This window comes from Gadus macrocephalus, chromosome 18 (assembly GCF_031168955.1).
Source record: "Gadus macrocephalus chromosome 18, ASM3116895v1".
NCBI lineage: Eukaryota > Metazoa > Chordata > Actinopteri > Gadiformes > Gadidae > Gadus > Gadus macrocephalus.
This window is the reverse complement of record NC_082399.1, coordinates 6,909,527-6,924,397: the sequence shown is the minus strand read 5'-3', so window position 1 is coordinate 6,924,397 and position 14,871 is coordinate 6,909,527. Positions and strand designations below refer to the sequence as shown.

At 51.5% G+C, this 14,871-nt stretch overlaps 1 protein-coding gene across 2 annotated transcripts; it reads left to right on the top strand.

Moving 5' to 3' along the window:
- Positions 1-726: 726 nt before the first annotated feature.
- Positions 727-14,383, top strand: LOC132446291 (synaptopodin 2-like protein). 2 transcript variants are annotated; one of them, XM_060036505.1, is made up of 5 exons: positions 727-1,011; positions 3,978-4,129; positions 4,664-4,912; positions 5,974-6,365; positions 10,000-14,383. In XM_060036505.1, exons 1-5 carry the CDS (start codon positions 910-912, stop codon positions 13,377-13,379), a joined length of 4,275 nt encoding a protein of 1,424 aa, XP_059892488.1. In that variant the 5' UTR covers positions 727-909; the 3' UTR covers positions 13,380-14,383. The 2 variants fall into 2 exon arrangements, with proteins under 2 accessions (XP_059892488.1, XP_059892490.1); XM_060036507.1 differs by lacking the exons at positions 727-1,011; positions 3,978-4,129; positions 4,664-4,912; positions 5,974-6,365 and adding an exon at positions 8,622-8,846.
- Positions 14,384-14,871: the final 488 nt, after the last annotated feature.

The window sequence follows — 14,871 nt, the reverse complement described above, 5'->3', positions numbered from 1 at the left end:
TTGCTTTAAAATATACTTTTTAATTGTCTGATATTAGTTTACAGATGATGCGATAACCAATCTGAATACCTTTAAAATTGAGATTGAGAGAACCTCTTATTTGCGTTGGTATTTTATTTTTAAATAGAATGATCAGATAAATAATCGTTTTTTTATTCAAGCTACTCTATGTTTCACTCTAACAGCTATCATGGCAAAACCATGTTTTAACAAAACCAAAGGAAGACAAAATAATCATACATTTTAGTTTAGAGCAGGCGTTTATTTTGGGAGGGTATCAGCAGCAAGCATCCCTGGCCGGAGTATTGAAGAGTGACAAGCCATGTGTTAAATACAAGAGGGGGCCAGGGGTATAGACACACACAAAAACACACACTCAGACACACACGCATGCTAGTGAGCGCACGGGCAAGCACTCCCATACACACAAATACACACACACAGACATACACACACACACAGACATAGACACACAAATAAACACACACACACACACAAACACACACACACACACACACACAAACACACACACAGACACACACACACACACACACACACACATAAAACACACACAACACACACATACACACAAACAGATAACACACACTTAAACAGACACACTCAAGCCTCAATGCTCACCCCCACAGACGCAGCATTCCACTGTGACCCAGTACACGCCCCTCCTCTCTTCCATCTCTCCTCAGGGTGGGTGGGTGGGTGGAACGATTGGGCACAGACCCATAGTCTCAAAGAGGAGCAGAGTGCGAGGAACACACACCCACACACAAACAACCCTGCACACACATACATATGTAGCAGCCTCATCCACTGCCAGGACTCACATAGTGAGGGCAACAGGAGAAGAGCCGATTCCTGTTATCGGGGGCCCCCAGATCACATCACAGCAGGATGCTGGTGGAGGACGTGGTGGTGTCCCTCTCCGGAGGAGCTCCGTGGGGCTTCAGACTGCAGGGGGGAGCGGAACACGAGAGGCCCCTGCAGGTGGCCAAGGTACCGGTGGAATGTGTCGTGCTGTTGTGTTCCTAGGGCCCTTGGATGCTTTGTGTGCGTGTATGTGTGTTTGTGTGCGTTGTTAAACCTGGTCTGGCTCTTTAGGTCTAGCTCTGTCTCAACTCATTTGAGTTGAGAGTTGTGGATCATGTTCCAGCGATGTGGCTTGTATTGTCTTGAATATTTTTGTATTTTGACACCACTCAACAGATAATGAATTTATTTGATCAATTATCAGACAACTTATCACAGTTGTCTGCCAGGGTTTGGTTTTTATCAAACAAATTAATATATTACTCAAATGTATATAACCTCACAGTTAGCCCAAAGTACAGGGACTAGCGCCTACTATTTTAGAATCGCCCCTCGATAGGATTTGCTGCTTCTATCTTAAATTCGCTGACAGCCGTGTCTGTCCCCTCAAATAAGAAAGGCTATTCTGGTAAGGTGGAATGTTCCCCGACTCGCTTCCGACATTAGCTGTCGGCAGATCGGAGCCCATGACCTCCCGTTCAAACCGAGGTTAGACGGAAATTAAGTGACTGGCTGTAAAATGCACAAGTACGCAGCCGATATCGTTCAGCCGATATCGTTCAGCCGAAATCCTTCAGCCGATATCCTTCAGCCGATATCGGCAGTGTTCTCAACACTTTGCTGTTTGAGTGTGTGTGTGTGTGTGTGTGTGTGTGTGTGTGTGTGTGTGTGTGTGTGTGTGTGGGAGGGGGGGGGAAGGGGTTCAAAGGTAATCAGAATAGCTTATTTAAGAGGGGTAGGCTATGCAAACTGATCACTCTCTGACTTCTCTATTTCTTTCTTTCATTATTCCCTTCTTTTCTTCTTTTTAAAATATTGACACTATTATGGGACTACACACAATGACCCCATTGTTAAACTTATCTAATGCAATTGACTGTAGCTTTGCCTCCCATCAGCTTTGTCTACAGTCTGTCATACGATGGGGAGTTTTCCCACTAGGTGTTATTTTGGGTAGGTCAGGAACACATGGTGGATGAAAGGCATTTCCACTAGTCCATAGGGGTTGTGCAGCTGTTCAAAGTGGACTTTTACATGATGCTCAGCTGCGCTGTGCATCTGTGTATTTGTGTGCGAGTGTATGTTGGTGTGTGTGTGTGTGTGTGTGTGTGTGTGCGTTTGTGTGTGTGTGTGTGTATGTGTGTGAGAGAAAATAAAGAAGCAAGTAATAATTTGTGTGTGTGTGTGCAAATGTTTGTGTGTATGTGTGTGCAAACCTGGAAGCCCTTGTAAACATCCCTACTATCATGTCAGCCTGGATAATGATGTGGAATAACGATTCAGGAGACATGTGTGTGTGTGTGCGTGTGTGTGTGTGTGTGTGTGTGTGTGTGTGTGTGTGTGTGTGTGTGTGTGTGTGTGTGTGTGTGTGTGTGTGTGTGTGTGTGTGTGTGTGTGTGTGTGTGTGTGTGTGTGTGTGCAAGCCCTTGTTACCATCCCTACTATCATGTCAGCCTGGGGAGTGATCTAGGATTAAGGTTCAAGAGTCATAGATAAAGAGAGTACGGCCATATCTTCCAAAGCATTCAAGTAGGTGTGAGAACGCTCCACACTGAACAAAAATACCTTTATCTCAAACAGTGGCACTGTGATAACAACCTGTAGATGTGTGTGTGTGTGTGTGCTTGTGTGTAGGAGTTTGTTTCTGTGTGTGTGTGTGTGTGTGTGTGTGTGTGTGTGTGTGTGTGTGTGTGTGTGTGTGTGTGTGTGTAGGCGTGTGTAGGTGTGTGTGTGTGTGTGTGTGTGTGTGTGTGTGTGTGTGTGTGTGTGTGTGTGTGTGTGTGTGTGTGTGTGTGTGTGTTTGTGCTTGTTTGTGCTTGTGTGTGTGTATGTGCATTTGTGTGTTGGTGTATGTGTGTGTGAGCGTGTGTGCTTCTGTGTGTGTGTGTGTGTGTGTGTGTGTGTGTGTGTGTGTGTGTGTGTGTGTCTGTGTAAATGAGATGTGGCAATTTTAATGATCGTCTTCTTCCTTATTTAGTTGTTGCCGCAATCTCATGTTCTAGAATATACTCCGCCATTTTGATTTAGGCTCACCGCCCCCCTTTCCTCATCCCATTCCCGAATGGTCCCATGACATCATCTTTTAGCCCCGCCTCCAGCAATAATAGCTTCATGAAGTCAGAATTTTTTTTTAAAGTATGGGGGCTGTAATTAGTATGGGTTCAAGTTCCCTCGGTACTGACCTCTTAGAACATAAATTATGATAAAAAAAAAAGGCTTGATAGAGAACCTGAGGAGGCCATAGGAAGCGTATTCTTAGCATTAATATTAAGCCTTTTGTATTTGGTCCCATGTCCTATTATGTCCTTACTCAAATTAAAAAGTGTCAATATGAAGGTGAAACCAATGGCTCAACAATAACTTTATAGGTAGGCAATCACTGAGCACAGCATTAGCCACTATATTAGGAAGTAGTGTGACCTGATAGCTATGCCAGCCAAATCCCTTTATTGAGTACTTTATTGTAGTCTCAGATTGCTCTCGAGCAAGCCACTTCATATTTATCACTTGCACTGGCCACAATGAGCTAGAGAACACCCAGTAGTACAATTTTAAAAACAATTTTAAGTGGATGTTCCCTTGGGTTGACTGCTTGAGACAAGGAGTTGGATGGTTGCCCTATAGTCGCATGTTGTCGTTAAATCTGAGTTAAAATTAATTATATTATTGTTGATTGGACGCATAATACGATTTCCATTTCCAATGATGAATTTCAATATTCATTAATTCAGTGACTAGGCAATATCAGCAATATCACACACAATATCACACAGCATATCGCACACGGGACATGCATCACACCTGTGAAATGTGATGTGTTGTTCGGGATTGAACCCTGGCATACGTGTAGTACGACTATAGTTGGAGCCTGTGGGTACAGTCTGCGTAGTGCTTGTGCCTCACATGCATTATTAACTGGTGTGTTTCCACAGGTTCGACGGCGCAGCAAAGCGTGCAGAGCTGGCCTGAAGGAGGACGATGAGCTGGTTGCCATTGGAGATCAAACGTGTACGGAGCTCAGTCACAGTCAGGCCATGAATCTCATCGACATGCAGAGTGCCACACTCAACCTGAGGGTCAAGAGGTAGCAAACGCACACGCACACACACACACACACACACACACACACACACACACACACACACACACACACACACACACACACACACACACACACACACACACATGAATACACACACACACACACACACACACACACACACACACACACACACACACACACACACACACACACACACACACACACACACATGAATACACACACACATTCACACACACATGTGAATGTTATATATACACTCTTTTATACACTCTTTTTCTCACCATTCACACATACACACACACACACACACACACACACACACACACAAGCTTACAAACACACACACATACACATACAAAACAACACACACATGTACACTCACATTCACACACAGACGATGCACACACATCAAGATATACAAACACAGGCACACAAATGCACATCCTTACCTACTCAAACCCTGTTTGAGCGTCAAACACACCGATGATGCATTCAGAGTCTAAACTTTACAGATCTCCTGGGTAACTAGTCGTTCGTGTCCGTGTGTCCCCGTAGGGCTCCGGCCTTCTGTGTGTCCTCGGCCTCTCCTCGCGTCGCCGGACGGGGGATGCTCTCGCCTCCAGTCGGGGGCGGAGTCTGCATCACCTCCCCCCCGGACAGCGAGGCCTACTACGGCGAGACGGACAGCGACGCGGACATACAGACGCCCGCGCTCCGGCGCCAACGACGGACTCCTCCGCACCCGCGGTCGCCGGCCCGCTATGAGTCCCGCGACGAGGAGGAGACCACCTCGGAGATGAGCGGGTAAAGGGGCAGCCGATGAACCGATGACCAGACTTCACCTTCGTCACTTGACCGATCTCCTCGGCCTTCTCCTTCTCCTCCTCCTCCTCCTCCTCCTCCTCTATATATCCACTAACCCCTGCTCCTCCTCCTCCTCCTCCTCCTCCTCCTCCTCCTCCTTCTCCTCCTCCTCCTCCTCCTCCTCCTCCTCCTCCTCCTCCTCCTCCTCCTCCTTCTCCTCCTCCTCCTCCTCCTCCTCCTCCTTCTCCTCCTTCTCCTCCTCCTCCTCCTTCTCCTCCTTCTCCTCCTCCTCCTCCTTCTCCTCCTCCTGCTCCTCCTCCTCCTCCTCCTCCTCCTCCTCCTTCTCCTCCTCCTCCTCCTCTATATATCCACCACTCCCTGCTCCTCCTCCTCCTCCTCCTCCTCCTCCTCCTCCCCCTACTATATCTTCCTCCTCTTCCTCTACATCCTTCCCCTCCCTTTTATCCTCCATATCCTCCTACTCTATCTCCTCCCCCCATTCCTCCATCTTTTCCTCTGCCTCTCCTCCTTCTCCTCCTCTGTGTACTTTGTCCAAAATAAATACTTCTCTAAACTGACAGATGATTAAGTTGGAGCCTATTGGTTTAGAAAACAAATCATTTGAAAACCTTATTAGGTTCTAAATATGGACCACAAAACCATTACATTTGGATTTTTTCTAACCACCCTTTGAACAAATCCTACACTAGTTTGTGTTTCCGACTCCAGCCGATTTACTGTGTGCCTGGGATTTTGGTTGCTGTGCTTCTTCAATAACACCATAAAAAATATTGCTTATTTTACGGCCGCAATATCATTATTTTCCTCGCGCAGAGATATTTTTGTATGATCCTGTTCCAGCCATTCATTTCTCGTCCATTTTCAGGACAATTGGGCTGAGAACAGCACATTCTTCTTGAGCCAAAGACTCGCACATCAGATAAGATTAGTGCTTAATCAGCCGTGCAAGTGCTTTATTTAGAATGGAAAATATACGCAGGGAAAAACAAAAAAGAAACATGTTGACCTGAACAGACCCGTTCCCCTCCTCATTACCCCAGGTACGAGAGCGCCCCGGACGGAGGGGGGTTCCTGCACGCCCTGTGGGAGCCCACCAGACCTCTGGAAGGCTTACCGGGCGTGCCCCGCAGAGAGCTGGTCTACCAGCCCCCCGAGGAGAGGGCCGCCGACCACCCCGCGCCACTCACGCCACACACTCTGACCCCTCGCACCCTCACCCCGACCCAGGACCAGGGCCTGATGGACGGGGAGGGGGAGGTGGACAGCGGCTTCCAGGAGGCAGGGAGCTGCGTGCCCCTCGTGTCCCTTGAACGGGCCAAGGAGGCCATGATGATGGGGTCCAGTAGGCAGCTGGTGCCCATGGTGGGACCTCAGCTCGGACCCATCAACGATGAACTTTCCACTTCCTACGTGGACAAGGCTATACAAGCCAGTGAGTAAAGACCACGATGCATCTTTCATATTAGCATTTATTATTATCGATAAGTGGCAGTTATTTGGGAAATTTCACACTTGTCTAATTAAAGCCCGATGGTAAAAATTCTAACAAAAGCGGTTGAGCAACTGCGTTTATTTTAAAGCTGTAGATGACAGGGATTCCATCCGTGAGCCTCAACAACTGTTTCAAGCGTGACATTTCCTAAATATTCCGCTACACTACCCTCTAGTGGCCAAGTAACGTCCCTGCAGTTTCTCCCGTTGAGCTGGATTATGTTCTGCAAGCAAAGGGGTCGGGAATGGTGGAGTCATTCAGAGCAGTGAAGTGTTGATGTATCCTTGCCTTCCGCATAGGAATTCCAGTCTATCTCCTCTGTCAGTTTTCTGAGCAGTTGCCCGGCTCACTGTATTTATAGTTCTCAATGCTTCCCTTGGAAAGACAGATGGACATAACTCTGGTTTACAGATCTGCACAGCTGAACCCTGTGTATGTTTGTTTGATGATGACTTGGTTCATACTCTTTTACTTGTGAGTCAATCTGTGTGTGTGTTCCTGTGTTTGTGTGTGTGTGTGTTCCTGTGTTAGTGTGTGTGTTTGTCTGTGTGTGTGTGTGTGTCTGTGTGTGTGTGTGTGTGTGTGTGTGTGTGTGTGTGTGTGTGTGTGTGTGTGTGTGTGTGTGTGTGTGTGTGTGTGTGTGTGTGTGTGTGTGTGTGTGTGTGTGTGTGTGTGTGAACGCAGTGGTGTGGAAATACCGATTTATAATGCATCAGAATTTTCTGTAATGCCGTGTTTTCACCACATAGACATTTTCCTTATTTAAAATGATCTGAGATTTAATTTCATGGGCGGATGTTACAGTACCGCCTCATACTGCTGATGTTTCATGTGAATAGCTATGCTCTGAGCAAATGCAGCCCACTTGGGAATGCATGTCACTGTAATGAGAGAGTGCTATATAGGCCCGATGGCCAGGGTTCAAGGACACAAGTGTTCAGGTTAGGGCTGTAATAGCATTGGATCGCAGGACAATAGTGACAGGATATTTGACTGAAGAGTCAGGGGACCAGGCCTTTCTCACATTACAAGCACACAAACATACACACACTTGCGTGCGAGTGTGTGCACATGCATACACACACACACACACACACACACACACACACACACACACACACACACACACACACACACACACACACACACACACACACACACACACACACACACACGCTGGCACATGTACTCCCACACACGCACACACACACACACACACATACAAACAGACAGACACACACGCACAAACGCACACACAAACACACACACACACACACACACACACACACACACAAGCATTGATGTGCATTGCGCAACCACAAACACACACAGGTATGTTTGCATTTGCCCTTTGCACAAACACAAACCAAGGAACACACACGCATGTAGCATTCTCAAACATAAGCCACTTCACATGTATGAATAATAGGTAAAGCACATGCACACAAATTGACTGGGCTTTGCATGTCAGCTTGTTGGCTGTGGATGAAGGATGGATTGTTACGATGGCAGTCACAGGTGACGTGTGAAGTGTCTCCAGCACACAGTGTAGTTAAATCTGCAAAGAGTTATGGCCAAGCTGTTCTCTATAAACTAAAACTAGCCTTAGTAACAAGCACAGAAATACAGCAACGGATGGACACCAACAAACACACAAAAAGTCACCAGGCGAGCGCACACACACACACACACACACACACACACACACACACACACACACACACACACACACACACACACACAAACACACACACACACACACACACACACACACACACACACACACACACACACACACACACACACACACACACACAGACACACACATATGCACGCACGCAGACAGACACAGACATACAGACACACTCAGACAGACAGACAGACAGACAGACAGACAGACAGACAGACAGACAGACAGACAGACAGACAGACAGACAGACAGACAGACGCAAGATGCACCCATCAAAACGCACACACTCACACACATTGAGCGTTTGAGTGTGTGTTCATGAAAGAACGCAGGTGCGTGTGTGCCATCATGTCTGTGTGTATACAGAAACAGAGAGAGCTTAGACAGGTGTTTCATGGTCGTCAGACAGACCAGAATAGACGGCTGACATCATGCTGTGGTTTAGGTCACTGACAAGAGACAAAGGTCTTTACTTGGGGGTGGACCCCCCCCCACCCCCCCCCCCCCACACCCCATCCATGCACACACACACACACACACACAGATATAACAGCCCCGTCTAAGAGTAGCACTTGTAGTGTGTGTGTGTGTGTGTGTGTACGCGTTGGTGTGCAAGCGTCATTCAGGGACAGACATACATTCACACACACACATTAATGACATGAGGGACCTCACATGTCGTTCCACAACAGAGCTGGATGGACATAGACAGCAGTGCAGGGTCTATGCAGGTAAGATCCTACTTTAAGCTCTCTGGCTGTGGTTCTATTCATGGAAACTACTGGAAATTATACCTATTTATTCAATTGCATGTTGATTCTATATTTGATTTTTTGAAGTGTTGATTCATAGCTGGGTTATTTTAATGTTTTTTTCTGCTGTTGTGGGCTGTTTGTGTTTGTGAGTTTGGTGCTCATCTGACGGATTTGGAGTTGTTGAATAGAGAGCGATTGGTGTTCCACTTTGACTTTAGTACTGAATTATCCATCTGCATTAGCTACAGCATTAACAAGGCTACAGTCATAATGAATGAACAATTTAATTCAAAGCTCGAGTTGGAATTATTTGAATCCTTTTGTATTTTGTATTTCCATTTTATTTTTTCTATCATGTGAGAAGTTAAACTTTCATTAGTTAAGGTCCTGTATCGGTCTATATCACAAATTGGCACCAATAGTTTAATTATGATTGCATTTGTTGTCGTTACTTTTGTCCCTGGAGCTGAGATAATTCAAGCATTAATGATTGACATCACACGCTAATAAATACACATCAGATGTGTATTTCCGGACATTTCCACCAGACCCCCGCTGCCACTCATTACACACCCTGATCTAACCCCCTCGGACTGTATGACTCACTGTCTTCTTTTGATACCCGCAGCACACATTACTGTCGCTCCACGCTAATCCTTATTCCCTGTCAGCAGAGCCTTTGATTCTGATTTAGTGTCTGAGTTTGTACATTTCTCAGTTTTCTCTTCATGTGTGCTATTTTTGGCTTTTTCCCCCTTTTCTATCTAATCCGACAGCAATATAAATATATTTGTTTTACATTTTTTATTCCTTTGGATTTCTTCTATTAAACATTTATTCACCGTTGTTTTTTCTCTCATTTGACCCTCCTCTGTCTCTCTCTATCTCTCTCTCCCCCTATCTTTCGCTCTCTCTTTTTCTTTCTGACTCTGTCTCTCTCCCCCCCTCTCTCGCCCCCCTTTCTCTCTCCCTCTCTCTTCCCCTATCTTTCTCGCTCTCCTCCTCTCTTACCCCCCCTCACTCTCTCTCCCCCCCTCTCTCTCTCCCTCCCTCCCTCTCTCTCTCTCTCTCCCCCCTCTACCCCATTTCCCTCCCTCCCTCCCCCCTCTCTCCCCCCCTCCCCCTGCAGAGCTGCATCGCGGGGAGAGTGTGGTGGAGAAGCAGGTGAAGGAGGCGCGCACCAAGTGCCGGTCCATCGCCTCTCTGCTGACAGACGCCCCCAACCCCAACTCCAAGGGGGTGCTCATGTTCAAGAAGCGCCGGCAGAGGGCCAAGAAATACACGCTGACCTGCTTTGGCAAGGCCGAGGGGGAGGACACTGAGGGGGACACCGGGGGGGAGACGGAGGAGGAAGAGGGGGGAGGTTCCGCCCTCAGCGGCTCTGAGGTCGAGGAAGAGGATTTCTCGGCGTCCTACGACCCGACGTGGGACAGCGGCTACCTGGACCTGCTGGACCGCATGAGCTCCGCCTGCCCGGGCACCACCCCCACCACGCCGTCCACCCATCGCAACCCGGGGCTCGACCCCTCGGCCTATCAGAGCCCGGGGTCGGAGTACACAGGGTACAACGGCGTGGCCTTCCAAGGCCCCAGGCTGGAGAGCGCCAGCGCGAAGCAGCCAATCGCTGCGGCGCACGCAGCTCCCCACTCCGCCCCCATGTCCCCCCACGCGGCGGCCCTGACCAACGGGGCGTCGATGGTGGTCAGCCGGGCCAGCGTGGTCCTGACCCCGGCCGCTGCGGCACCAGGCTCTTACCAAGCTGGGCCCCATCCGCAGCAGCAGCATCATCATCAGCAGCCCACAGCCTACCAGCACCTCGATCCCGCCGTGAACTCAGAGCACCACGCCCTCGCCGCCGCGCCCCCCAACGCCAACGCCGCCGCCGCCGCCGGCGTCCTGAACCGCACCGCCCGACCCTTCGGCTCCGGCCCCGGCGCCGCCCGGGCCCCCGTGGCCTTCCGTCCGCCCCAGCCCAGGCCCGCCGCCGCCGCCGCCTCTGTTGCCGCGGTGACCAGGCCGGTTACGGCCGTTTCCGCGGTGACGATACAGCCGCAGCGGCCGTTGCCAGGGCCCGAGGCCAGGAGAGCGGTGTCCACCACCTCCCTCTACATCTCCCCCAGAGGCAACGGCGGCAACAACAACAACGGCGCCGCTGCCACCTTCCCTCCCCCGCGCCTCTCCCCCGCGTCGCCCCCGTCCTCGTTGGCCTCCGCCCAACCCCCGCCTCAGCCCGTGCCCTTCTCCCCGCACTACTCAGGGCCGCCCGCCGCGTTCCCTCCCCCCTCCGGCCCCTACTCCCCCGCCAGCGCCGCCCCTCCCCTCGGCCAGGCCCCCGCTCAAGGTCCACCGAGCTGTCAATCAGCCTCGCAGCCCTTCTCCCACCCCTCCCCTCCTTACCCTCAGCCCTTCTCCCACCCCTCCCCTCATCACCCTCAGCCCTTCTCCCACCCCTCCCCTCCTCACCCTCAGCCCTTCTCCCACCCCTCACCCCCACATGCTCAGCCCTACTCCCACACTTCACCCCCACAACCTCAGCCTTTCTCCCATCCCCTCTCCCACCCCTCACCCCCACAAGCTCAGCTCTACTCCCATCCCTCACCCCCACAACCTCAGCCTTTCTCCCACCCCTCACCTCCTCACTCCCATCCCCTCTCCCACCCCTCACCCCCACAAGCTCAGCTCTACTCCCATCCCTCACCCCCACAACCTCAGCCTTTCTCCCACCCCTCACCTCCTCACTCCCATCCCCTCTCCCACCCCTCACCCCCGACCCCTCAGTCCTTCTCCCATCCCTCACCCCCACAACCTCAGCCCTTCTCTCCCACTCTCTCCTCTCAGTCATTTCCCTCTCCCAATGGCCCGGCTCACCTCCCTTCCTCCTCTGGTATCTCTGGCCCCCCCCCCACCCCCCCCCACCCCGCTGCTCCCACCCAGTTGGCCTCCCAGCCCCAGACCAACGGCTCCCCACCACATCCTCCCCCTTCCACCTACACACACCACCCCCCTCCCCCTCAACCCTTCAGCCCCTATATCAACGTGACAGGTAGCCCTGTGACTCACCCGGCCCCCGTCGCTACCATGGCAACCGCGGGGTCTCCGCAGCAGCCCCCTCCCCCTCCTCCTCCTCCTCCTCCTCCTCAGGCCGACTCCCTGGCGTCCCGGGAGCAGCGCATCTCCGTGCCCGCCGCGCGCACCGGCATCCTGCAGGACGCCCGTCGCCGTGCCAACAACAAGCCCATGTTCTGCGCCGTGCAGAACAAGGACGTGTCGCCCAACCCGGCGCTGCTCTCCATGCTGCAGAACATGGACTCCCCCACGGGGCCCACCGGCCCGGCCCAGGCCCCGCCCCCCGCGGGGGACGCCGGGGGCCACGAGTCGGGCCCCGAGGAGGACTGGCTGCGGCTCGGGGCGGAGGCCTGTAACTTCATGCAGGCCCAGCGTGGGCCCCGGCCCCCTCCCGTGGCCCCCAAGCCCCAGGCGCCCCAGGCCCCCCAGATGGGCCAGATGGAGGGTAAAGGCGGGCAGCTGTTTGCCCGCAGACAGAGCCGGATGGACCGCTACGTGGTGGACCGCTCGCCCTCCGCGGCCGCCGCGCCCTTCTCCCCCGGGCGGCCCAGGGAGGCCTCCCCGACCCCCTCCCTCCCGGCCACCTGGAAGTACTCGTCCAGCATCCGAGCCCCGCCGCCCATCAGCTACAACCCCCTCCTCTCCCCCTCCTGCCCCCTCAAGGCCCAGAAGCCCCAGAAGGCTGAGGCGGGGCGAGCGGGCCCGAAGAGCGGATCCAAAGCGGCCGCAAAGAAAGGGGGCCTCAAGCCCTTGGAGATCATGACTCATCAGCCGTACCAGCTCAACTCGTCGCTCTTCACCTACGTGCCCGGCGCCCCCCAGATGACCTCCAGCCCCCAGCGGCCCCAGCAGCAGCAGCAGCAGCAGCAGAGAGGCACGATGGGGGGTTACCAGACCCCCATGCAAACGGCACGAGTGTGCGAGGTCAAGCGCTTCTCCACGCCCCCCCCCGTGGCGACGGGGCCCTCCCTGAAGGTCCTCGTACCGCGGTCAGTCACCTCCCTGGGCGAGCCCACCTGGCGCTCCGAGCCCGCCTTCTCCTACCAGCCGGCCCCGGGCCACCCCCAGCCCCTGCCCCAGCCCCTGCCCCAGCCCGGCAGCCCCGCCTGCTACTACCCTCAGGCCTCTCAGTGGGCCGCCTCCTCCCCGCTGTCCCCTCCGGCTCCACCCGCTCCCACAGCTCCTCTCCCCCAGCTTCCCCACCTGACCTCGGTGCATCAAGGGGCCCCCATGCACGTCCCCACCTTCTCCCACCGCCAGGGATCTGGCTCGGAGCAGGCCAACCGGCAGTTTATCAGCGTTCCAGATCTGAGCCCCACCAACGGGTACCGCCCCTCGTCCAGGAGCAGCCAGTCTTCGGTGGGCGGTCCGAGACCCAGGTTCAGCACCAGCAACCTGGGCCTGCAGCCCTGTGTCTGGCGGCCAGGAGCCACCATGCACTGACGGGAGACGGCTCGGTCGAATGAACTGAACAGCACCCCCTTGTGGCCGGAACCGTAGAGGACATCTTTACACCAGGGGTCTTTTCAATGAGGCCATGTTGAGATTTAATTTAGTAGTAAGCACGGAGTAGTTGATTTTCAATTGGGTTTCAAATCAAATCTGTTCACCATTAAGGCACGTTTTTTTTTTGTTTTTTTTTATGTATCTGTCACTTGGAGCACATTTTAATATTCCTTTAGAGCTGTAGTCGTCCACGTTCAATGTAGTTGTTTGCATTTTATTGTTGTTATTGGGAACACTGTGTGATATAAAGAAAATGTAAGAATGACTGCGGTGGACGAATCGATATGGTGGAGTTAAGAAACATGGTCGGACCAGGTTGTGAAGGTCGGAAGACAACTTTGATGAAATGTACTGTAAATACTTGAAGAGATATTAATATTGAGAAGCAATGATGAATACAGTCTGAGGAATCGGGTCGAAGAATCCGGGATGTGTTAAAAGAAGAGGAAGACAGAGACAGAGCGAACAGACCGAACTGAAAGAGAGGGAGAGATATAAAACAGACAATGAAAGAATCTGGGGAGCGGTTACCAAGCCCTCGTCCGCAGATTGAAAAGCCAGTGTACGTGAATACCAACCTCCCAAATCTCATTGAATGTTCTTCGTATTGTACTTTAAGAGCATGAGCCATGCTAAGGTATGTTAATGACTTTTTGTGTCAGTGGTTTATAGATGCACCTACCTGCTCTCTGTCACAGTGTTGTTTTGTGTGTGTGCCTCGATATAATCTTTTTTTCACTGGGTGAAAGCACTTTTACCATGAATAAGGTGATATGGTAGTGGAGGGGGGGGGGGGGGGAGCTTGGGGGGCATAAGTTTATGTTAAATCTAGAGTAGGGAACTTTTTGGCATGAAAACAAATGCAGTTTGAGGTAAATATATTTTTAGCTGTAACTCTGTACCACAAAGCGAGCTTCGGAATAAAAATAGAAGTCACCTCAGCTGTCCTTCTCTTCCTGTGCCACCTACACACGTCGGCTCCGCTATCTCAGCCTATGTCTCTCGGCCTCCCTCTCCTGTCGGATCCATAAAGGCTGCACTTTGCGTTTGCTCAGTGGACTAAATTGATCATCTAAACGCTGTCTCTGACTGTAACATACAGAAAGCATTCAGAGGGATTTTCTATGCAGTCTTTCAGGCCAACTTTTTCAAAAGCAGAAAGTGTACCGTGTCTTTAGGTGTCATAGGGCCCCTTTAGATTGAAGGTTGTGTACTTGAATCACAGAGGTTAAGACTAAACAATTCCTTACAATAAATGCTTGCAAATTACGTAATGCTAATTACGTCCTTACGAATGCATACTGCTGCCAACTAATAATCAGCATTTTACGTAAACATAGTCAAACGACATTTTAAAAAATACGTCTCCATTATCCAAACCACTCAAATCATCAATCACTGCAGCATACACTGGCTGATCATTGTGCAG